Genomic DNA, 25,408 nt, shown 5'->3' with positions numbered 1-25,408 from the left:
GGATCCTTCCTTAAGGAAGAACTGTGTGAAATATGCACCCCAAGAGGGCTGCAGCTGCTTTTGCCCGGTGACCGTGGCTTTGTTGGGGTCGTGTCTCCCCCGGGGTGATGGCTGAGTGCTGCTACCCAGCATGTTGGGTTTGGGTCCATGGCAGGTGGGTGCTTGGCTGCTCTGAGGGCAGGTATGCATCTGTGGCTCAGAAAGCAGCGGTTCCATCAAGCTACCTAAATTCCCAATGGATAAACACAGGAGCAAAGCCCAGGTTTTCCCTGCTGTGGTGTGATGGAAGCCTGCGGCTGCCACCCTGGTTGGCCTGGTACGCTGCTTCTCCCCGCTAACAGCCAGCTGCCTGCCATGGCCTTGCTGTCCATCCCCATTGCCCCCCCCATCCCCTCTGTCCCTTGCAGCCTCCTGGACCCTTCCATCCCACCGCACCCCGGTCCCCTCCATCCCGTTTCCCCGCCGTCTCCCGTTGCCGTCGCTCGCCCGCGCCCTCGTCCCGTAACGCGCTAACGCCGTCCCCGCCCTTTCAGAACGGCCTCACGCCGCTGCACGTGGCGGCGCACTACGACAACCAGAAGGTGGCGCTGCTGCTGCTGGAGAAGGGCGCCTCGCCTCACGCGACCGCCAAGGTGAGCCCGCCCGCCCCGAGGGGAGCCTGGGGGGAGCTGGCCCCGACGGAGCCGCGGCGCAGCCGCCAGTCGCTTCACTAACGTGCAGCATTGGCACTGGCGTTAGAAATGTATATTCCGACAAGGAAGATGGCGAACGAGCACAAGGGGAATTCATTCCAGGTTTAGGAGCAGTGCTGTGGTGTTAGTGCGTACGTGGGGGCAGCCCTGAGGAGACCCTGAGGGGCAGCCCTTACACTGAGGGGACTCAGTCCCACCGGAGTTTTAGTCACGGCTGAAGTTACTTCGCTATTGTGCAATGTTAGCAATGGCATTAGAAATTTCGTTCTGGGGTTAGGAGTGGTGTTGTGGTATCACTGTGCAGGTGAGGGGAGCTCTGAGGGGACAGTGTGGAGCCCTGAGGGCACCCAGCCCTGTTAGAGCTTTGGTCACAGCTGGAAGTCACCTCACTATTGTGCAATATTAGCAATGACTTTAGAAATGTGTATTCCGACCATGCACACTAATCATTCCAGCGGTAGGAGTGGTGGTATGCTATCGATGTGTAAAGTAAAAGCTGCTAAAAGGGGAAAATGGTGACCAGATGGGTGCAATACCAGAGTGTCCTGCTCTCTGCAAAGCTGCTGATCTACAGGCTTCCAGGAAACGTTCAAGGGTTGTATTGGGAATGTGGTTTCCACAGCAGTGCATGGAAAGCAGGGTAGTTTGGGAAACTCCCACTTAAAAAAACCCAACAAAACAACCACAGGCCAACTCAGCCAAGTACCCCCACAGGATCTGTGTGCTGGCACCCAGGATTTTTCTCTCACGATGTGTTATAAAGCGATTAGGAAGTTGTCTTACTGCCAGAAAATGCTATTCTACTGTGCTTAAATGGTTAATTCGATCACAAAAACATTCCACCCCATTGCTGTTTCCAGCCTGTGACTGGCACATGTATTAAAATTCCATATGCAAACACATCTCTACCCACATGCTCTGAAAAAGCATAATGTGATGAAAAGTGTGCACCCATCACTCATCATGGGGAATGTCACTCATCACTCAAAAGGGATTTTTGCAACATAGGTTGTACCAAATATAGGTGTCAAACTCGAGATAATTTGAAGGTATTGGTGGAACAGTCCTGCCCACCCTGGTGAGGGCTGGCTTTGATCTGGTTTAGGCGGCGAAAATAACAGACGGACAAAGCAACACAACAGCAGGGCCATGTGGGATGTGTCTGGCCTTGAAAATTTAATGAACTCTCATCTCTAATAGCAGGGGTAACATCAAATAATACTGTTTTATGGTGCCTGACTTCTTAGGCTTATATGGCTGTTGTGGTAACTTTATTTTCCTTTTGTTTCCTGGCTGGTGTCAGAATGGATATACGCCTCTGCATATTGCTGCCAAGAAAAACCAGATGCAGATAGCTACCACTCTGTTGAACTACGGGGCTGATACCAACATTTTGACCAAGCAAGGGGTCACCCCACTTCATTTGGCCTCCCAGGAAGGTCACACTGACATGGTGACTTTGCTTTTGGAGAAAGGATCCAACATCCACGTGGCAACAAAGGTAATTCACGTTTGGAGACAAAGTATTGTGGGTTGGGAGTATCCAGTAAGATGTGACGTTTGTGTCTGTAACAACATGCACCAGAAACCTGAGAGCTACAGTCTGAAATAATTCAGTGCGCTTGCCAGCAGAGGCTCTTTTCCTAATGTTTTTATCCTTCAGCCTTTTTTCTGAGTGAAGAAATTTACATTCTCTGGCAAATAAGAAAACAACAGTATTACTGGAGTAGACTAAGAAAAATTCTATGGAAGACCTTTCCAATTTTTTTTAAATGATTGTGTATGACAGCTTTTTTATGGAAAACAAGGTCATCAAAAAAAACCCCATTACTGTAAATCTTCATGGGTCGCTGGGTTTATCCAGGGATATATACAAATCTTATTTATGCAGGTGAAAAGCCTGCAGCTTTTGCTCATACAAGTCAGACTAGAAGGCTCAGGTCTCTCCTTGCGTGGAGTTAATATATTCTGCTAATAGAAACAAGGTGATTTTCATTCCTTACACAAAATTTGTTCAGGGCCTTGTTCACAGGAAAGCACTGCGCGTGATCACAGTGGGGCGTCAGTTAAAGGCTGCATCCTTTTCTTTGGCATTTGAATGGGATCTATTTCTGGAGTTAATGTCTTCATTCTGACTTGTGCCTGCTGTTGTCAAGGTTCCCCTTCCTGTCTGAGGAGTGGGAAGCACATTTTATTAATGGGCTTCTCAGCTTCCCAAATTACATTATTGTAGCAAATCTGAGCATTGATGCCTGAAAGTTGACCTCTATGGGTATGGTGATGTAATTGTTTTGGAGCTGTTTGTCAGCTGGAACAGGAGCTATATTGACTCTACATTGTTTAAAAACACCACCCATACTCAGAAGCTATAGTTAGGATCTATTCATGTTTTAAAGATGAAGAAGTGGGAAAGTAGATTTTATTCCTTACGTAAAGTAGGGTTTTATTCTTACTTCTATCTATTTATTTACTTGTTATATTCCATCTCCAGGCTGGACTGACATCCTTACACCTTGCTGCTCAAGAGGATAAAGTGAATGTAGCCGAAATACTCACCAAACACGGTGCAAATCAGGATGCTCAGACAAAGGTAAATCATGGAGTGGCTTCGGTCTCCAGCATGCCGAAGGGTGCTGCCCTTGTCCAAGGAATGTTCCACTGAGCTTGCAGTTTTACTTCTTTGTTCTCCTCCTGTAGCTTGGTTATACACCTTTAATTGTGGCCTGTCACTATGGAAACATCAAAATGGTGAATTTTCTCCTCAAGCACGGCGCAAATGTCAATGCTAAAACAAAGGTAAAGAATTTTCCATTGCTTTGCTTTTGCTATTTATTCTGAATGTGGTAACCCAGCACTCCTACATGACATAAGTGCTTTTTTCCTTGGGAGCTATAACTGTGGCATGGGAGGTGTCAATGTACGGTAGCTGTAATGGAATGCCTTGTCTCTGCTCCATCTCATGGTGTGGTGTTCAGGAAAAAAAAGCCAGATAGCTCTTTGGGTGTATGAAAAAATAACACAGAGAATCCATTTCATTGGTTTTTCTTTTTGTTATTACTTGCAAACTAGCAAACACAAGTTTGTTCCTGATCTCATTTACACATGGTTTACACCAGTGTAATACCACTGGGCTGCCAAACTACTAAGTAACAATTCAGACTCTTTGAGGGTGATGCCAGGTTCTCTCCAATATGCTGGGAGAAGAGTGGGAAGAATTACTGCTGTTCAGTGTGTGGGTGGGATGACTCTGGGAGAGGAAGTAGCTGTGGTAAGGGAATGTGGTTTACTCAAGAAGAGTTTGAGGTTTTCTGAGGGGAATTTGACCACTTAGACTGAAATGGGCCTGACTACCAAAGTGTGAATAAAACCCACTGACCTCAGCAGCTTCTCCTGGGATAAGCTGGTGGGCACACCAGCTGAATGCGATGCATTTTGTAGCAAGAGTTGTTTATCTTCTGAGAATGCAGAGAGAGGTTCTGGTGGCAGCAACAGTGTGTTGCAGCCCAGAAATCACCATATCACCCTTATCAGAAAGAGAAGGCTAACTTAGGATCTGCAGGGCTCCAGCTTGGTTAAAGCTGACTTCAGGCAATTGCTGGCTACTGGCTTCAAGCTGGATGTCCTGGGAGCGACAGGAAGCAGCCCACTGACAGTATTTTTTAAATTTCATCAAAATCTCTGGCTTGTAGTCTGCTGGTCCCTCTGGTCAGCTCCCATGTCCCCAGCTGGGACCTATGGGATGATTTGTTTCTCAGAGAAGCATTATTTTGTCACCGTGGTCACAGCTCAATGTGGTAAGAAACAGCCAAGTAAATAAATAAGAGTCTCTAGCCCATCCCTCATGGGATCACCTAGAATCAATGGGCAGAACTCAGGGATTCCGAAAGGACAGGCAACACTACTGAACAAACAGCTGATGAGAATTAATAAAGCAGACACTAGCAGGATCCAAACTACGGCTGCCAAGACATTCAGCTGAGTTATTTGGAGGCTAACTCAAGGGACAGACAAAGTCATGTCTTTAGTATTAGGTCTCTCTTTGTGTTTAAAGGGCCACTGGGACAGATTGATTCCATTCACCCAGGTATTTTACTTATTTAGAATAGTTTCATTACAGTCAGCAAGTTTGCATGAGGAAGTAGTTCTCCAAAATCTCACACCTAGGGACCACTAATAATACTGGCAATCTGTCAACTGTTGTTGTGGACTTAGTTTAAAGAATAAGTCCTGGATTCAAGACAGGCATGTTAAAGAGTGAATAACCCCTATTGCAACTGAGGCCTTAACTGGAGAAAGCCTGCACAATGCTTTGTGCAAGGAACACATGAATTGTATTTTTGAAGGACTGCGCTAGTATTTAAGTAAAGATAGTGAATCTGCTTGCCACTAGAACCTACAGTAGGTAGTAGTTCTTAGCAGGCCATGCACTCACTCTGTCAGTATAAGAACTGTAACAGTTTTGAACTATCACTGTCTAATTAGCAGTGCAAAGCATTACTGGCATCTGTTTGTTTGCAGCAGAGATAACTCTCAGAGCACATTTTCAGAGCCTGCCCCAGGCCTTATGTAAGTGTACAATGAGATCAACCCAGGGTTTTCTTCCAGTTTCTTCTCTGCCTGCTTTTAAAGCCAATTGCAAATAATTTTGTAAATCAGTTGCCTGACTGGACTTATACAATACCATCTCAGATTAGGCAGTTTACGCACGTTTAGGTTATGTTTCTGTGTTGGGAGGCACGAGAACAAATCACTGGAGCAGATGAGTAAATTGAACTAAGTATGTTTATTAATGCAGACACTGTGTACGTGTTTCTAAGTGTAATTACAACTTGGTCCAGCCTTTTGGAGATAAAGTGAAGCTAAAATTGATTGACATTTGTAATAGGTATATGTTGTTAGCCTTTTAGGAGGCAAATAGGCTTTAATCACTGTTGTTAAAAATTATGTATGTTTTTAATTGACTCATATTCTAGAGGCAAATCTTGGGGCCTCTGTTGAAAACTAGGATGTGAGAGGAAGAGCAGTGTTCTCTGCCTCTCAGCTATAATTCTATGCTTTCAGCATGCCCCTTTAACTTTGCTGTTCTTCATTGTACCTTCCTCTGATTTAGGAAATGGGGGGAAAAAGTGTTTTCATAGGTTTCTTTTATTGTGAGAGAGAGATGATTTTTGAATAAGAATATTGTCTTCCTTTATATTTTCATTAATCTGGGCAAGGATTATTATTATTACTGAAGGTTTATTATTTTTGGGTTGATGTCATAATTTATGTTTAAAATGTCTCAAAAGGAGCAGAAGGAAGCCAAGTGCAGTGTCTGATCTAATGATTGGTTCTTGTTCTTCGTTTGCTTTTGCTGTCACCACCGTGGATATCAGAATGGGTACACCCCTCTTCACCAGGCTGCTCAGCAAGGCCACACTCACATCATCAATGTTCTGCTGCAGCATGGGGCCAAGCCCAATGCCATCACCACTGTAAGTCTGACGTGTCACTGGGAACTTGTTTCCCTGGACAGTTCTTTACTTTCCCTCCTTAGACTCAAGAGCAAGGCATTGTTTTGGTGAAAGTATTCCTCGTACAGCTGGTTGTCATATGTGGAAATGTAATTTCCTCTGCTTTTCCTTATCCTCTTAAGGTAGTTCACATCTGACCTAACTGTGCACTAAGCTAAACATGAGGCAGAGGAGCAGATACTGAGCTGCAGGATCAGGCTGGCCACAGCTGGCTGTGCCAGGCTCATTCAGTTTCTCTCTGCCTCAACGCTTTTGTCTGGAAATTGATATCTCCAGAAGGAGTTTCCCATAAAAATCGAGGGCAGTTCAGAACCTTTTTTTTTTTTTTTTTTTTTTTTTTAAATTTAAACCCAAATTTCTGTCCCTCTGTCCACTGGATTTGCTTCAGGTTCTTACTGAGTTCACTGAACTTAATACCTCCTCAAAGACCGTCAATAGCTCCTGGCACAGCTCCTTCTCCGCAGTGAGCCAGGAATGCGACTGTCCTATGTCAAGTTGATGTTGTTATTAGTCACCTCTAATTGGGTAATCATTAGAACACTGCCAGAGTGTCCAAAACTCCTGTCATTCCCCAGAGTGGATCAGTTTTCCATGTGCATTTAGAGTGTGTGCTTAAATCAGTACTGGCGCTGTGTTCGGTCCTGGAACAATCGCATGGAATAATCTTGTGTGAAAGTTATCCAGAATACCAGTTTGTGCACTTGATCATGAAGTGAGAGACCACTGTAGTCATCTTCTGGGGCTGTAGGTACTGTTTGGCGTGTTCAACTGGGGGTCTCTTGGCTTGATTTCAGTCCTCATATTGGGGCTGTCATGCCCAAATCTAACCCAAGTCCAAGCAGCCTTAGGGATGTGTCTTTGCTGCACAGTTGGCTGCTTCCTCAGATACTTGATCTGTCCTTGTCCACACAGAGCAACCTCTGTCTTGAGATAAGAGAGAATTTCAACCTGAGACATCTGTCAGGGAGGTATGGGAGTGGTGTATGAGCAGCTAATGTGCAAGTGACAAGTAACAGTCAAATTTTTTGTGCTGTGAAGATGCTAATCTGTTCATTTTGTGCTGCTAATCCACAGACTCGGTGTTGCTTCAGGGTTGCTGAGCTAGACTAATACAGAAGAGTTTAAACTGTAGATAACTTAAGCCCTTGCTAAAGAAGAGAGAGCCTCAGGCTGATAACCCTGCCTGTGGTGCAGTGGGGTCACAAGAGAAATCATTTCTGTGCAAAGAGCAGTACAGTGACAGTTCATGATTCCTCAGGAGGGACAGCATGTTGTCCCTTGCTTCAGTGCAAAATAGCATGGAAAAATTCTGTGTAGAACTCTTTACAAAGAACCACAGAACACATTCCTTGCTCCCCTCCCCAGGCTGAGTGACAGGGGGACTCTGGACTGCCAGTGTTCCAGGAGATGAAATGGGGATAAATAGGCCTAAACTCTTGCTAAATTATTTTAATGTCCATTTGATGAATGACATGTCTCTATATTATCAACATTCAAACTGCAAATAAGTGTATTTAAATGGAACTATAATTCCTCACTCCCAAGCCTTTTGTGGTTTGTATTTGTTAAATCATTAGCTTTTGTGAACTGTTAGCGGAGATACATTTTTGTTGTATGAAGGAATAGGAGTATATGGGGACAGCACAGCTGTAATTTTGTATTCCCCAGGTAAGGAATTGTACCTGGGAAAGGTATTACAGTTTCAACTGGGAGTGAAACTGTAAGAGGTTAAAATACTTTTTATTTTTTAAAAGTGTATTTCTGCAAAATAAACCCCAAACTTCTGCAGGCGAGACAGGCTGTATAGTGGAATGCGAACCCTGAAGGGTTAAACCATACAGCGCTGTAGTATTTGGAATTGCTGGCAGATGTAAGTGTGTTGTGTTACCATGGCAATTTGGGCTATAGTCTTAAAGAAGTTACAAAGACGGAGTCAGATGTAACGGTAAAAAAGCCGTGATTTTCCTAGGCTGTGCCTTGTTTTGGATGGAAATGCTGGCTCATGCAGCGTGGAGAGTGATCTCATTGGTTCACATCACAATCCTCCCTCTCTCTCAGTGCGCTCTCCCCCTCTCTCTTCCCTTCAGAATGGTAACACAGCCTTAGCCATCGCCAGGCGCCTGGGATACATCTCCGTGGTCGATACGCTGAAGGTTGTAACGGAGGAGATCACCACCACCACAACTGTGAGTTGCACATGCATTCAAATGTTGCTCTTCTTTACTCAGTGTTGTCTTTTTGCTCTTCCCTCAGGCTCTCCATGCATCTCTTTCCTTTTCTGTTTTGTTTGAGGGGGTTTTAGCTCTCCCCCCACCCCCCCCGTATTTTTGCTACAGTGCTTTCAGTATATCGTATAAGCATGTGGAAGTGTGTGCAAGGCAGCAGGCTCCCCTGAGCTAGGGAACAAAATCTGTGTGCATACCGATGGAAAACAACAATTCAGAGTAAAACTTGTTTCTAGACCTGGGTCTGAGCTGCAAACCCAGACTTTCCAGAAGTTTGTGCATTGTTGTTTAGATCCTGCCCTGTTTCTCTTTACACTTCTCCTTTCCCATCTGGCCTTACATCTCCATGCTTTTGACACCTCCTGAGGCTCAATCCTTGCAGCATCTCTACGTTGGGACTGTACCAGCTGTGGCCTGGAGCCAAACCTAGTGAGGCTCACTGAATGGCTGTGAATCACATCCATCATCTTCTTACTCAAGTCACTTCCAGTTCAAACAGATCCTGTTTTCCAAAATGCAGAGGAATGTTTCCGTACAGGCTCGGTCCTCTCAGTGCTCCACACTCTTGGAGGCTGTATTTTGGTGTCAGGGTTCGTGACTGGTGTGTGCTCAGCATCAGTAAGGTGGTTTAAGCCAGGAAAAGCGGATCTGTTGGGACACCCAGGGAGGGGAAGGTTTTCCCTTCTTGCACTTTTACCTCCTATCTAGAAATGTTATACCAGGTCAGAAGGGAGAACGTTAGAAAAAGCACATAATTAAAGGAATTAGGTTAATTTAAATCTTGGTTACTGCATTTATCTCGAAACACTGCTGTAAGGTCATGCTTTTTCATTTTATTTTAATTTTTTTTTAATGCAAGATTAGCATTGTAGAAAATCCATTCGCTCTAGATGACATTTAGGAGCTCAGAGCTGTAAAAATCCACAGATTGTTAAAAAGATGCTGCTGTTCAGTCATGGAGAGGGTTAGAAGTAGAGAAGAAATCCAGAATCTCTTGTAAAGAAATGGAAAAATAATTTCGGTTTTGTTGCATGTTGACAGCAAATCCCACTTGATATGAACCAAGGAAGATGCAATAAAGATAACTTGGCATAAGGTTGCAAATAGAATGAGTCATAATTTATTAATGACCTGCAAAGATCAGGCTGAGTCAGGTTTGGAGAAGGAATTCCAGTGTAATTCCAGAAGTCTCTTAATAAGGACTCTGTGTTTCTGTTGTTATTACTTCTTGTTTAATCGTATAGCACATCACACATATATGTGCATAAACATGTATCTAATCAGAAATTTAGGACAATAAAACCTAGGGAAATTGTTTTGAGAAACTTTAGCTCTTATATTTTTAAGCTTCAGAGGACACCTTTGTCACGTCTTCTGTGCTGTGTCCTGGTACATGTTTATAATTTATTGTTTGATTTCAGCAGTAACTTGCTTTCTCATTTACACTGTGTTTCACTGTGCAAACTTGTACCTTGTCTCACATAAGTGTTATATCTTTGAAATAATAGGAATTGTGCTATGAAAAGACACCTGGGAATTATTTACTTTGGATAAATATTTCTTTAAACACTGAGGATTAATCTTTTTTCCTACCGGCTAACTCATTCCTGGGGTTTAGGACTGAATCAAGTACTGAAGCTTACTTGCAGAGCTGACCTTTAATGCTTGCACATGAGAGAAATCTGAAATCCTCATCTGTGTCTGCATACTTTAAAAGTCAGGTGGGAGCCCTCGATAAACTCAGCAGATTCTCCAGCTATGACTTCATCTAACCCTTGTACCTTAGGGATATATGGAATGGTGGTGTTTGCGGTGGGGGATGTTGATGAAACGTGATTTAGAACAAGTCCTGAAAAGGAGGGGTAAGTAGCAGGCGCTCTCTGCGGTCAGGTTCTCCAGATGGTAAGGTTGATGTTGCCAAACGTAAGCGCAGCATTGAGCCCTGAGAGAAGGTGCTGTCACCATAGCTACCTCCTTCTCTGAGGCTGGGCTGAGCCCTGCACCGAGGATGTTACACAGCCCGATGCTTGATTGATATTCAAGTCACTGGCACTTGAGATGAGGGAAAGATCTCCAGTGCCAAAGCCTTTCTTTGCTCTAACTTGGAACAAATCTTCCTCTTACTTGCATTAGTGCTGTTATTAGTGGAGCCACATGAGTATAAAGCAATAGATAGAATAAAGTGCACTTTTTTTACTGAAAGATTAGAGAGCATCGGGAAATAAATCAGAACAAACTGGACTTTCGGGGGTTTGCTATGCAATTAAGTTTGGGGCCGTTTATACAAACAAGCATAGTCTTCCTGTGGTCGGATGAATATATGAGGAGCTTTCTGGTTGTTTACAGTATGCTGCTGTGTGAGTAAGTCATTGCTGAAAGCACATTTGGGTTTATATACCTGAATTATATATTTGAATTATTCTATGCTACCTGATGAAAATCTGGCCTTACAATGGAAGGTTCAAATACAGAAGCCTTAAGTAAACTCCATAATGAAATTCTCAGTGGTACTAAACAGTAGGGAGTTTGAGAAACACACTGAGCAATTTTCCATGTAGGCCGTTCGTGGGGCTAGATACGGATTTTAAATTTTGAGAGTATTTGATGTGCCTATCAATTAAAAAAAATCTAATATCACATTGAAAGTTCCTTTAAAAGCATTAATTCCCAGCAGAAGTTGCGTGGATTAGAATTAATGTAGAGTTAATGATTAAGTAGAATTAAGAACTAAGTAGAATTAACGATTCTTGCTGAGTTCCGTGTTCCAAAGATGGCATTGAAGAGGTTTTGTTCTTCTGTAATGTGCCTGTGCGCGCACACACTTTGGAATCTCTTTTCCAAGCTTTGTTTCGATTGTTAAATTATGTAGTAATTTTTTTCTTACTGATGCAAAGTCAGTAAACCAATAAAGTATCCTTGCTTCCCTGTAAATAGATAATAATGTCTGCAAGCCTTAGAGACCGGGGTGTTTTTCTATGGGGGCCTGTAAAAACCTAAGTAACTAACAGATGGCTGTAATGGTCAATAAACCTTGGTGGCCTAGGTAATAGAAAAGTGGACAGTGATCCTCTCTACCTGCAGCTTGTGCTTTAACTTAGTTGATTGTTGAACTTATTTGTTAACTCTGGTGTTGAAGAGACAAAGTCAGTGCCACCTGAATGACAGCGCCTCCCCATCTGTCATCGCTGGCCTTGTCACCCCGCTGCTGCCTGACATTTCTATCCCAGGAAAGCCGTGGGAATACGGGGGAAAAGTCAGTCATGGTGGTGGGGGCATTTGGTGAATAGAAACTAATTTGCAATCCCGAACATGTGTTCTGCTGCAACAGAAATAATTAGTTGTTTTTACTCATGGGAAGAGTGAATTTAGGAGCCTAATTGGGATTGCCAATTGAGGCAAAGGGCATTGTTCTTTCCCTGTACCTCAGGAGCGTAAACTGGAACTGCTGTCACAGTTAAATAGATTTCAGAAATGTAAATCAGACTTTTAAAACAAATTTCCAAAGTAATTACACGGTCGGTAACTTAGTTATTTATGAAAGTGCAGTATTTTACAATAAGCAAGAATGCTGGCTTTGTCACTTTGTTGGAAACAGAGTAGTACGTAACAGGATCAGGAAATAACTAGAAAGTTTTTTGCAACAAAAGCTGCTATTGACTTCGCTGCTTGATATCAGCAGGCATTTTCCCAAAACACTATTGCATAAGGGACTCAGGGTTTGGCTGATTTAATTATCCCTCACATGAAATGCTTTCACTCCTTTGCATGTATGTTAATTTATGCACAATAGACGGTATCTGTAGCAGGGAGTGAGCCCTGCCTCAGAGGGGGTTTCTCAGGGGAGACACGTGGCCTCCTGGCACTCCTCTCCATGCCAGAGGGGCACCTGTGCTCCCACACATCCTTAAGGGCCGTGTGCCAGCTGCCCTCCGCAGCTCCCCAGCTCGGCTAGGTGGAGCCAGGGAAATCGGTGCTTTTTGGTTTTGACTAAGGCACTTCTGATCACTGCTCCTTTTGAAGCCCTTGGCATTTTGTCCCCTGTATCGTAACACACCGAAGAGTTCCCTGCAGGCAACTTTTTTCCATCTCGCACTTCCTACAATTTCTCTCGTGATGTTCATCTCCTTCTCCAGTCCGAATCTGGATGCTGAAAGGATGTCCCCATTCTTGGTCCAGCACCTCTGGACATTTGTGTCCTCCCAGAAGTCATTTGTGAAGATAAAATTATATTTAAAAAAAAACTTCCAGTGTTTTCCTGCTCTGTGCTCTGATATTTAACCAGAATCCTCCCACTATTCCTCAGTCCATACTTGCCTTGCTTCACAATATTTTAAGCTCTTAGGTGCACAAAATGTTTAAAAATCTTCAAACAACTTTTTTTTTCTCTGATGTGTATGTGCTTTGCGGGAATACACGTGATTTATGAAAAGGATATCATTAATATGCACTGCAGTCACCTTTTTCTGGAGATGGGGGAGACATGTTTCAAGTGATCTGTGTAAATCCTTCACATCTTTTTTTAGTTTAGGAATTTCACATCATTCATAACTTCATTTCTAAATGCTTTACAATTTAATAATTTCCATATGCCACATACAACTTTCTGAAGCTCTTTTGTAGACATTACCTAATTCATTTTAAAATTGTCTTGGAAACATTGAGCTGAATTGTTCTACATGCACCATTTATAAATGAATTTTATTCCTCTGACCAGCTCATTATCTCATGTTTTTGTACTTTTCTGCCAGAAGAAATGTTACCTTATGCAGCACTGAGAATAGGAGCTTCTGGAATAAAGATGACAATGAAAGCTAGGGGAAGGGGAAACAGGTTATGAAATGCCTCAGCACAATCCCACTGCTGTCTCTGTTGAAAATAACACTGCTGTAAACTTTGCTCTTCTGTTTGGTGTTTAATTTGAGGACTGATTTTGTCTTTGCAGACTATAACAGAGAAGCACAAGCTAAATGTACCCGAGACAATGACTGAGGTCCTGGATGTGTCAGATGAAGAAGGTGAGCGATTTTTGGTAAATTCCTCTTCCATATCACCTATGTAACCTGTTTCATAGGCTCAAGAAGGTGCTTGAGTACTCTGACATCTTCCTTTTGCTGTGCTTGAAATGAAGTTCTTTTTTTAATGATGTAATCATTATGGTATTTGCATAAAGATGCCAAAATTTGACACAAAACAAAATCCTGAACTCCTACATCTTTTTCAGAAAAAGCTTATCTGAACCAAATTGGCAAATGGGAACATTTCCCAATGGGTTTTAAAATTTCAGTGTAGAGCTGTCACAAAGCTGGCTTTGACCCTCCCATAAAGAGGAATCCGAACAGTAATTTTTTTGGATCTGTGCCACCTGTATCAGATACAAATATCTAGGAATTTTGCCTAATTGGAAACATTTGTGTAAGAAGATGCATAAGGTGTGGAGGGTGAGGAGAACATTCCCTTGAGGGAGCTTTTGGCACATGGGACTCAAGGAGACACATGGCATGATAAAAAGTAACAAGATGCTAGTAAGTTTGGTACTTGGGTTTCAGAGGCCTTTGCATGTACAGACAGAAGGCGTGTGTTGTGCTGCTTAGCTGCATCCCAAGAAGACTTCTGTGAACTTCTGGGAGGAGTGATAAAGTATCACACTTTTATACGGCTCAGAATCACAGAAATGGCCTAAAACCATCCCTTTCTAAGAGTTTGCAGTGACGACTTAGAAATTTCAGTCACAACAGTAGTAATAAATACAAACACATTTGGAAGGATTTTCTATGTTCCTTTTTACACTTGGCAGTGTTAATATTGCAATATCCTATGTGCGCGATTTTATGGTGGTTGTTATTATTTCGTGCAAATAATGTGTTGAGTGAGTAATTTCCAGAAAGTCCTGGGAATTTGGAAACTCAGGTTACAGGGTTGGTGTTGTTCTTTTACAAAGAACACAGATGCACTTGTGGTTCTAAATGGTGCACGAAGTTAATGGCATTCATTAATTACAAGTTCTTGTATTGCTTTTAGAAATGGGATTTATGCTGATAAATGAGTTATGCTCTTGAGAAAATATGATGCTTAGGCTCCAGATGCAACCTTTTGTTTTAAAATGCAAAAGCAAACAAGTGTGATTCACAGCCAATTACTTTCTGCTGCATCATGACCAGTGATATTATTTTGTTTTGTCTCTGATTAAGAAACATTCAACTGCTTGTGTAATTACTATGTTGAATTGCCTTTAAATTGCTTTTGCCTTACGTTCACCTTTTTGAGTTTTCTCCTAATCTTTTGATCTACCATTGAATCATCTTTAAATCCACAAAGCCTAGTATGTCTTCCTGCTTCTACAGGATTAATCCAGGGTGTTCCTTGTTCTCAAACGAATTTGTGTGTTGTATAGCCTTTAAACACTCTGATGATGAACCCTTCAGTGATGGGGAAGCATATAGTGGCACGGGTGCTGTTAGCAGGAGTTCATGGAGTAAGACCTACAGACTTTCTCTTTTTGTTTAACTCAGACTGGTTTATTTTTTGTGTTGAAACAACACAAATTTGCATAATCTGGGTGCCTAACACTACTCCCCTCTGTTACTTTTGAAGTGTGGCTGAGTGCGTGTTTCCTGCAAGGTGGGAGGAAGAAGGGAAGCCAGAAAATCTCAGATTTATTACCTCTATCTTGAGTATGTTGGCAGAACTTGAAGGGGCTGTCCTGCATGACTAATGCTCTCCAGTGCTTTGAATTAGCATTCACTGCAAGAACTCCTAACGTGGATGGTGCTTGTCACAGCAACTTAAAACAGCTTGGGACAGGAAGGCTGCAAAACTTTTTAAATGAAGAGGATGTACCTTTCAGTGGTGGTGTAGCTTTATAAGAGGCTAGCAGTAAGGTTTCGGTGATGCTGTGTTCTTTCAAGTGACACAGTATGTTCTGAAATAAATCGATGTGCTGCTGTAAACCTGCCAGCTGTATTTATATAATTACCAAGTTGAACACGAGAGTACTTGAGCAAAGAAGTATTTCAGGTCCCATTGTGGAGCATATTCATCACTGGTAATAAGTATTTTGCATTTTGCTTGGAAGATAGTTATATTCCATAATTGTCTGCTGTCTTGTTGTTAATGTAGTATTTGTATTCCTAAAATCCAGTCTTAGCAGTGTGAAATAAAAGACAAATATCCATCAAATAGCTTGGTATGGAAGGTCCTGCTCTGTGTAGGCTATTTTAAAATGTCTTGAATGGACCAAGAGTCCCACTAATTCTTCTTCAATTTTCATGCAGCATTTTTTTGTTTATCCACTGAATTATTATTCAGAATTCTTTACCTTTTATGGTACCTGCAAAACCACATCTATCTTTTGAACAGAATCGCATTATATTTTTTATTTAAAATGGCATTTGATCCCCATTCATGGGTATTGCACTACAGACTCCCATAGGCAGAGCTGTTAAGTGGTGTAGTTTGTGCAACATGTACCTCTGCCAGCAGAAATGCTCAGTGTGGATAAAGTTGCACTAAAAACCCTGTACATTTTTATCATTTTATCTGCCTTGCCTGTACTGCTGCAAAGTTCAGTTGCTTTAAAGGTGCCACTGCAAAAGAACCATTTTGCACCTGAGGGATCCTTAGAGCAGTAAAGAGAAATTACTGCAAAACATCTTGTGAAATGCATTTAAGTGATGTCTACAGAATTAATGAAGTTAAGCACAGGCAAGTATTTTTGTTAGGGTTGAGTCCAGCAGAAGAGCTGCACAAACCAACAGTCGTTGAAATTGTTTGTCTTTGAGACTCCCACGGGAGATAGTGCCGTAAGTGTAGTACTGTAGAGAGATAAGACAACCAGTAAAACAGATTGTTCAAGAGCTCTCATTTGTTTCTTTTTGAGTCTCCTCATCACCAGTTAATTTTCAAAAGCTGTAGTTTCACTGTCTGTTTGAGACCAAGTTCTGGCTGCTGCAGAAGTTGTCAAGCTCTAACCATGCTTCCCCACATCCTCAATCCTGGCAGCACAAATGTTTCATCATGTGGTGACCCAGCCTGGAGAACTGATCTGTCTGAAAATGAATCTCTTTTTTTTGTCCTGATGAGTTATTTTCCAGACAGACAACTTTTGCAGGCAGAAGGGACTAGAAAGGCTGAAGTCGAGGGTGAAACACCGCTGTCAGGAGCAGCATGGCCTGAGATGGCAGCCAGGAAAGTCTATTCACACCAAGCTGTAATTAGTGCTGACACTGCAATTGCAGAGAAGGGATAAACAAAGGTTGTCCTGTGCAGTGTTTGTGGACAAGGTGTTGTATCTGTGAACTGCTGCATTGTTTCAGGACTATTGGATTCCAGAAAGCAGTTCATAGCTGATCCTATATCTGGCTGCATCACATTTCTGATTAGAAAGAAAAACCCCCACAGTGCTTAAATACAACAGTGAATTTCCTGACTGCCCCCACACATGGCCTTGGAGTGGCTAATGCTGCTGGATATGTATGAGAAATGAGCAGCTAGGTCTGGGCAGAATCCACTCCTGTTGTACATGCACTTAATTCCTCTGAAGAAGCACCTGAATTAGTGGGAAAACTTAATTTCTTTAATTAAAACTGGAAGTTGAAGTTGCAGCCAGGAATTGTTCTTGGTTAGACTTAAGTTGCTGTTGCTGCCCATTGAAACACAGTAAATTTAGAATAGCACGGCTGAATTAATTCACCCTCTAAATGAAGCACTTTATAACCAGTAGTATAAAATGTAGCCCCAGGATGTTGATTTACAGAAATAAAGCTTCCATGGCTTGGGGATTTTTTCTTACCTAGATCCAACATAACTTCCTAAATACCACAGTAGCCACCTGTGTTATTTTGTCACCATTTTGTGACAGGTTAATATTCAAGAAAACAAAATCAAGGACCCAGAGGTCCTTGAGAGTCAAAGTACACTTCTTTTTTTTGAGATTTGCTTCACCTTCTGCCATTCTGTGAGTGCTGCCCTAAGCTCCCAATAGCTGACGTGATGATTGATTTGAAGTCATGTATCGGTATCTGAAACCACACATGAAATCTCGCTTTCCTGTCTGGGTGAAAATAAAGAAAGTTAAAGCATTAGCCAAACTGTAATCCAGGGAAGCTTCAAGCGTGGGCCACTAAATAGAGGATTGACTTAGGGAAGTGCAGGTGTCCAAACCAAGTGTCAGAGAAACTCTGCAGTTATGGAATATATATTCCATAAAAATTGTTATTGCTGTGGTCGTCTTTTCTCCATCTGCAACACTTCTGTGGTGAGCTTTAGACTTATCTGCATGCTGCAGAGAAAGCAATAACTTTGGCAAACTCATATAACTGTATCTGGCTTTAAAAATAGCTATTAAAAGCAATTTCTGGCAGTTTGACACAGCCCCCTTTTCTTTACTGTTTTATTGTAAAATTTTGTCTATACTTTATCTGTGTTTTGTGAGAAACAATTCTAGAGCAGTTCTCTTACAGCAGTTTTATTTTGCAATTTTGCAAATTCATAGATGGCCACTGCAAACCATGGAGCATCAATGTCAAGGGTTATATTTGTCACAAAATGGTTAGTAAGTGGTGGAAATGTTCCTGGCAATAATTTGATGGGGAATGAGATGGCAGACGGATTGTTTCTGGCATGATGAAAAAGGGCAGTTCCTGTATCGCCACAGAGCAACCATCTGGTAAGATCTGCTGTGTCAGGAAGCCCTAGGTCAGCTGAACATGCAGTCATTTAGACTTAACTACCTATTTTTTCTCTTCATCTGCTAGGAGGCACTGCGTGTTTGGGGTGTTCATCTCAGGAAGGGAAGCTGGAAGGGCACAGGGGGTTGGTGGGGAGCTCCCTCAGATCTCGCCTGCTATTGCGAGATATCCGTGCATGGTCTGGTTACTGTTTGCAGATGTCCCATCACATCAAACGCTGCGACTTAGCCCCGCTATTGACAACTCTCAGATGAGAGGCCAAAGCTGAAATCAGAGGAGACTTTGGATTTGGGGTGTTTTTTGGGTTTTTTTTTTTTTGAAGGTTGTGGGTGTGATGAAAGTGGTGAAGATTTTGCCTTTGTTTCTATTATAAATGGAATGTCTGGCATGATTATAATTGTCTAGTTTATTTGAAATATAACTTGAAATTCCTTTTACTGTTTGATTAACAGCATTGGCTTATTATCTTCCAAGTTTTCACTAAGCCCTGTGCTTTTTAATGTGACATTCCCAGGAAACAGGAGGCATCATCTGTCAGAAGACAGGAAACATGAAATGATTAAATGCATTTTATTGTTTTCTGTGAAACTGTGCCCAGTTTCTCCCTCTTAATGTGGGCAGACGGAATTTTCAAGAGTTTTTGTTGTTATACTGAAAAGTTTCAAGACTCATTTTTACACATAATATTTGTGTATGCATAAAAACCATAACCCCCCCCAAAGTTTACTTAGTTTTAGATTAAAAATAATAAATTATTTATTTCTTAGCTGAAACTTCAAGCTAGAAAAAACAGCTTGATTTGTTTTGTGAAAACAAGTATCAAGATGAGCTTCAGTTTGCCCACACTGCCTAGAAAATGAGAAGGGTTGAAGCTCTTGGTGGCCTGGGGTCATGTTGTGTGGCTCTGTGGGTCACACCAAGCCTCTGGCAGGCTCATACAGCACTAATTTACCAGCGGGAAAATGACTGAAATATCCAGGCAAAAACTGTGGAGAGGAAGCGTCTTGCAAGTGGGAATGAAAAGAAACATCTACACGTTGCTTGGCAATGGAATGTGTTTTGTTATTCTGCTGGGGAAAAGCAAACTGTGACTTCATATAGACAGAATTTCCTGGGGAAAAGAATTTTGGACCTAAAAAAAAAGGATTAAATTTCATTATTCAGAGTATATGCGTAAAGGTTGCTGTGTCAGATAACCCACGATCGTTCATTATGGATTATGATCATTCCCATCGATGCAAGTGAGCTTATTTCCAGTTTCTGGATGTTGTCATGTCCTAGAAATACGAATTTTGTTGCTGATCACAGAAAGATGTTGGAATATGGGTGACAGAGCCTCATATGATGTGGAGTTTGGATAGTAGAGTTTAAATTAGCCCTTGCAACTATAAAGCCTAAGGCTACAGAAAATATGTTTTCATCTGAAAACATGTAGATTACAGTCAAATAATATTTAGCCATAAACTGTCAGGCTGGGATGCAGTGTAGCTGTGTCCAGAAAGCTGAAATGGATTAAGGAGCAGAAAGACCATGCTTTAGAGCATAGCAAAGAAACGTGCCCCTTGCCAGTGTGTGCAACAGCAAAAAATGTATGAAATCTAATTGATTAATTGCCTTGATTGAAATTTTATTTTCTAAAGTATCTTGCTTGATGTGCCAGTTTCATTAAATGCATTGCTTGTGGTTTGCAGTGTTTCCTGAGTGGAAAAGGCCTTCCTGTTCATTGTGCTACGCAGCTGTTAGATCCTGACATGCCAATGGAATCAAACGCGTGTGCGCGCTTATCCCTTGTGTGATTGATTGACAGGTGATGACACAATGACAGGAGATGGAGGGGAGTACCTTAGGCCAGAAGACCTCCGGGAACTGGGAGATGACTCTTTGCCGAGCAGCCAGTTCTTAGATGGAATGAACTACCTGAGGTACAGCTTGGAAGGAGGACGCTCGGACAGGTATTTGCCCGGATACATAACTTTCGTCATGACAATTCTGCGCCTGTTTTGCTATAAGTGTGTGAAATCGCTTTGCAGGGTCTCTCTGCTTGGGGTGCACTGGTCAGCATTTGTTTACTCAGTGTGTCAGAAGGGCAGTCACCACTTTGCAGGAGGAAGGTGTGGTCGTCTTCATCTTCTGCTGTCACGAGTCAGGGGATGGGTGGACAGGGCTTTGAGCATCAGGTGAGCTGACTTTTTGGAGTGGTTTACTGGCTCAAGATATCAGGAGAAGAGCAATGGACTTGGTCACTCTGCACTGGATTGGCAGTGAGTATATTGTCAGCAAGCACATCCACTCTTTCTGATTGCTCATGACTGAATTAGCAGGAAAGAGAATAATTGTCCTTCTACTGACACAACTGTAATAATAGTAAAACAGAAACATTTCTGTGTTCAGTCCAGACAATGTACTGATTTGCTTATATCTTAACAAGTTGAACTTAAGCCTAGATGTCTTTGTGGAGTAATAATGCCTGTAGCTTTAATTTTTTTTAAATGTTTTTTTTTTTTTTGAGAGCGTCATTATAGTCTACAAAAAATATGGAGTTCCCTTCCCAAAAGGAGAGCCTTCATTAGTGAGCCATAAGTGTACAGGCTCAAGCTGGCAGATTAACCCCCACTGTTCTAGTTCAGAATAGCCACCCAGGCATACCTGGGTGTAATCGGCACCGTCTCCAGACTCACTGCCTTTAGAACTGGGGTACACTAAAGGGAATAAAAGACAAAAAGTTGAAATCTTGGCAACAGAATTTTGAAGCTGCCTCATTTTCCAGTCTTGGTCATTATTCTGGCAGTGTTTCCGAAGCTCAGTGGAATCAGTAGGATCCGTTCTGTTTACTTGAGTAGGCTGTGAATTGCTTCTGGAACAAAGGATGTCAGGAAACAGTTTGGTTTGCCTCACAGCATGTGTAAATCCCATCATTCAGGTCCTACAAGCCTGGAGTCTCTGTTGGTTTTTAGTTCCAGTGAGTCCACTGAGAACAAAGTGACTACGTGGCTTTTTAACTCTCAGAGGAAGTTTATGAACTACATCAGAATGCCTAAAATCAAAGGCTTTTATTCTTTCAATGGTAACAAAGTTGGGGAGTTTTTTAGATTTTAAGATGTTGTCTACAAATGATTGCGGGCAAGCATTAAGCTCCCATTTAGAATATTTTAGTGTTTAAATCTTGTCAGTGGATTTCAGTAGATTCTCGCTGACATGTCACTGATGTGGTTTATTTTGTGTTGTATGAAAATTATTTCAAATCCTGTATCAAACAAAATTATATTGAAATGAAGCAAAATTCTAAAGGGAGAAATCAAGAAAGAAGGACGTGTTTTCTAATTCCATGGTCTCATCTTCTGTCACCTAAAGGTTACTGATTTTAAGAATTTTCACAGAAACTGCTTCATTTGTTTTGCATTTCCTTTAAATGTGATTTCCACTGCATTATAATGACTTTGGTTTTTCAGGAAATTCAGTAAAGCAAAATAGTATTAGTAGTCTAGACTCATGTAATTTCATGCATTAAACAATTTGATTTAAAAACATGTATTTTTCATTTGTAACCATCTCCCCTATTTATTTTATTTCTCTCTCCCCTTCATTTTTTTCTTTTCCATATGCTTTCATTAGCATCATGCCCAGGTAGGTACTGCATAGCATGAACACCTGTTGTCTCTATCTCCTCCTGTGGCACCTGTCTCTGTTCATCCACTTTGGAGGCCTGCTGTATGCAGAAAGCTGAGTTGGAGAACCAAAGGAATGGTGCTGCTGTTGGGAAACACTTTCAAGGTTGATTTATACAGTTTCCAGTGACACCAGGGTTTTTTTTCAGCTTCTGAAAGAACATACGTAAATACACACATGTAAACAAGAGATTTGTTCAACTGGACTAGAGCTTGTTAGGTCTCTGTCTAGGCTGGGAAGTGAGTGTGCACTGCAAGTCCCTCAGTCAAGCAGATTAGAAACTTGGGGATGCTGCTCCTACTTTCTCGATACCACCAGGGCCCTACTCAGGGCTTAGAGGTGGGTGATATGGGCCTGTGCACACAGGCAAGACACACTGTTACGTTCAGGAACTTTGCAGCATTCATGGGTTCCACAGTTCTGTCTCTGGGGCTGAGTGCTATTGGCCCCACAGCTCTTCAGACTTCAGATTTATCAACCACATTTGAGAAGAATCTCCATTTGGATGTTGGTCTTGTGTCTGATTTAGGTAAGCTTTTTGTATTTAGTAGGATTCTTGAATACTTATGACAGTAATAAACAGTAAATTCCATGTTTAGTCTGTAAGTGGACTGTCATTTCAATCAGTACCTTTATTCCTAAGTCTGAGCAGCACAGACCTTTTAACTCCTGGCTTGCTCTTCATTGAGCTGGTCCAGCGCTCCACTGTTAAATTGAGCGTAGCAGGAAATTTAAATTTGTAACTACCTGCAGACCTCAGTCATGTGTGCCTACCCTGTCTGCAGATAAAGCCCATCCCCTGATGTATTTATGAGAGCTTATGTATGGATACTACACAGTGAATAGCACTGGGCTACTCGTAGGGGTGGTAGTAGCAGTGAGGATGGACAGAATCACCCTGGGGATAACCAGCCAAATGCAGTTCAGACTTCCCTTCATTTGGTATCTATCCAGGACGTGGTGTTAGCTCAATAGCAGAACCTACAGCTTGGATGGTGACTCTCTCATGAGCATTGCATGGCTCAGCTGCGGGTGAGGTGTGCTGGAGGTGTCAAACATGGAAATGAACACAGGATAATGATGGCAAATGGGGTCTGCTACTGGGGCTCATTCTTCAATCAAAGAAAAAAAGTTCATTTTTGGTTTGCTTTTTTCTCAAGGCTTTCTGAAGGCTGATGGTCGTGTAATGCCTGCCTTCACTTCCAGTTTTGTACAATCCACCTGGAATGCTGCACAGGCTATTGGTATAAGCCAATGATCAATGGCATTGATTATTCTTCAATGTCATGTGTTTCTAATAAAAATAAGATAAACATTTGTGCCTATAAATGGATTCAAAAAATACTGAGTGAATGTAGCTATTGTGAAAAAAGGCTGTGGTCTGAATCAGATGGTATTTGATAAGCACTTAAAGCATTTGAAACTCATGTCTGTAATGAATGCATGACTTTTATTGCTAACTGCTGAAAATGAATTATCCCTTAAAACTCTGTGTGCCTGGATAAACGGCCTATTGTTCTGATCCAGCATGTTAGTCATTATGAGCACTACTCACAGATGTGTAAGCCAGGAACACAGAACTGCTTCCTTCAGTGATGGGTATGATATTCCTCAAGGTCTACATCAACATCACAGAGTACACACACAACAAGTGAAGGTGGATGATCTGTTTTTAAAAATCACTGTTGTCACACCTGAGCTAGTGAGTATTGAAAGGACAAAACTCATGCTATTTGGTAGCAGAAACCCCATTTACCTGAATATGTCCTTCTGTGGTGTCTTACTTGTTGGTTTTTTTTGCTTTTTGCTGGTGGATACTGCAGTTACATTCTGAGCCAATGCTTGGAAGCAGCTTATTTACTGCCTTGCACCTCTCATTGCTACAGCAACCAGTGCTCTGTAGAGCTGTGTGTGCTTACAGTGAGATCAGTGCTCACATTGGGGCTGTCTCCCTGCAGATGCTGTTGGCATTCAGAGGAAGATTCTGTTTTACACAGCAGCTTGCAGCTGGCCGCATTTCACCTTGCTGTGTGTACCTTCCAGGGGACAGTGTCAGGCTTACTTAGAGCTTGAGGGGAGAGGGTAGGTCCTAATGAAGCTTCAGAAAGAGCCTTTCCAGCTTTTCTTCAGGTGGTAGCATTCTGGTTTTCCATAGTGGTTTGCTTGTGTGATGCAGCAGGGAACTTCTCCAAAGAGCCTAACTTAATGGAAATGAATGCTCTTTATTAGAAGGAAACCATCATGCCACAAAGCCAAATCTGAAGTATTTGTGAGTATAAAATAAACTGCCATCTAGATTAATCTCTAGGTTCTGCATTTGGAAGCAAATTTGTGGCCCGTGGTCAGACAGGTGGCACTACACAGGCGTGTAAAGCTGTGTTTCCCCTGACTGTGCTCTGCTCCCCCTGGAGGCTGCATGGTGTTGCTAATAGCACGCTTTTCTCATTCTCCCACTCGATCTGTCATGACACCTTTGCAACATCCTGTGTGCTGCTGATGCATTGCTCTGGCATCCTACCAACCTCCCAGCCTGCGGTCCTTCAGTTCCGACAGGTCCCACACTCTGAGCCACGCCTCCTACCTGCGTGACAGCGCCATGATCGACGACACCGTGGTCATCCCCAGCCAGCAGGTGAGCAAACCTCTCAAACCCTCTTCTTGGTTGCATAGAAAAAAGGGAAAGGTTGCACTGCAAATTGTTCTGGTGAGACTGTGTTGTGTATGCTGCTTTGTTTGTTTGAGTACAAATCTCTCTATTTTCCAGGCATATTTAATGGCATATTGTGCTGTGCAGTATTGAACTCTATTCCAACAAAAACCGGATAAGCTGTGTGAATATAGCACAGGGATTGTGTTCTTAATGTTCTCCATTTGAACTGATGTTTGAATGTTGCTAACAGCCGTCATGCTAAATATTCAGGGAATGTAATGAACTTATAGCCATTGTTGTAAAAGATACTGTCTTGAAACATGCTTGTAGTTAAAAAAAAAAAAAAAGATATTTAGGAAATGCCTTCTTAGTTAAATCACAGCATTCATTTCACTGAAACCACTAACATAGGATTTTTTTAAGCAAATACAAAATGGTACAACAAGTGTTTCTAATATCTTAGTGCTATTAGTACTCCTTTGTTTTTTAAAAAAATGTTTAAATGCTTTAGGCACTACTATGCAAAATACATCTTATTTCTTCGGTCATTAATTGATTTCATTGTAGTAAAAAGGCGTTTTTATTTTGCTTCCCAAGGTAACAACTCTGGCCAAAGAAGCGGAAAGGAATTCATATCGCTTAAGCTGGGGCCCTGAAAACTTGGACAATGTGGCTCTTTCCTCCAGCCCTATTCACTCAGGGTGAGTCTATCAATTAGCATTACACTAGAAAGTGAGAAACAGACTACCTGCAGTGACAGCAGCTTCAACTAATGCTTAACTAGGAGCTGTATTTTAATTCATTGCCTCCTGGAGCTGTCAATAAATTGTTACCATCTCTTAAGCTCTGACAACCAAGCAAGCCTGAATACCAAGACTATTCACTGAAATCAGTGCAAGTCACTGAGCCCTCAGTCAAGTTCAAGGGGAATGAATGTGATTAACGACACACACACACCAAGCATGTGTGTGCATTT

General features: G+C 42.0%; 1 protein-coding gene across 46 annotated transcripts in view; it reads left to right on the top strand.

The window, feature by feature from the left end:
* ANK2 (ankyrin 2) overlaps window positions 1-25,408 on the top strand; it is a 247,997-nt gene that overhangs the window by 206,708 nt on the left and 15,881 nt on the right. For 17 of the 46 annotated variants that reach the window (XM_042026788.1, XM_042026802.1, XM_042026801.1 and 14 more), the window contains 11 exons: window positions 534-632; window positions 1,996-2,193; window positions 3,184-3,282; window positions 3,390-3,488; window positions 6,068-6,166; window positions 8,293-8,391; window positions 13,373-13,445; window positions 19,924-20,068; window positions 21,729-21,740; window positions 24,312-24,414; window positions 25,030-25,133. In XM_042026788.1, the coding sequence (XP_041882722.1) occupies window positions 534-632; window positions 1,996-2,193; window positions 3,184-3,282; window positions 3,390-3,488; window positions 6,068-6,166; window positions 8,293-8,391; window positions 13,373-13,445; window positions 19,924-20,068; window positions 21,729-21,740; window positions 24,312-24,414; window positions 25,030-25,133 (1,130 nt within the window). The remainder of the gene's footprint in view (window positions 1-533; window positions 633-1,995; window positions 2,194-3,183; window positions 3,283-3,389; window positions 3,489-6,067; window positions 6,167-8,292; window positions 8,392-13,372; window positions 13,446-19,923; window positions 20,069-21,728; window positions 21,741-24,311; window positions 24,415-25,029; window positions 25,134-25,408) is intronic. The other 29 variants (XM_042026825.1, XM_042026806.1, XM_042026815.1 and 26 more) reach the window with 4 other exon arrangements.

Source organism: Corvus kubaryi, unplaced genomic scaffold, assembly GCF_017639235.1.
Source record: "Corvus kubaryi isolate FWS band 111438036 unplaced genomic scaffold, C.kubaryi_AGA036_p1.0 37292, whole genome shotgun sequence".
NCBI lineage: Eukaryota > Metazoa > Chordata > Aves > Passeriformes > Corvidae > Corvus > Corvus kubaryi.
Note: the sequence above shows the minus strand (reverse complement) of the source record. Positions and strands in the feature narration are given on the sequence as shown.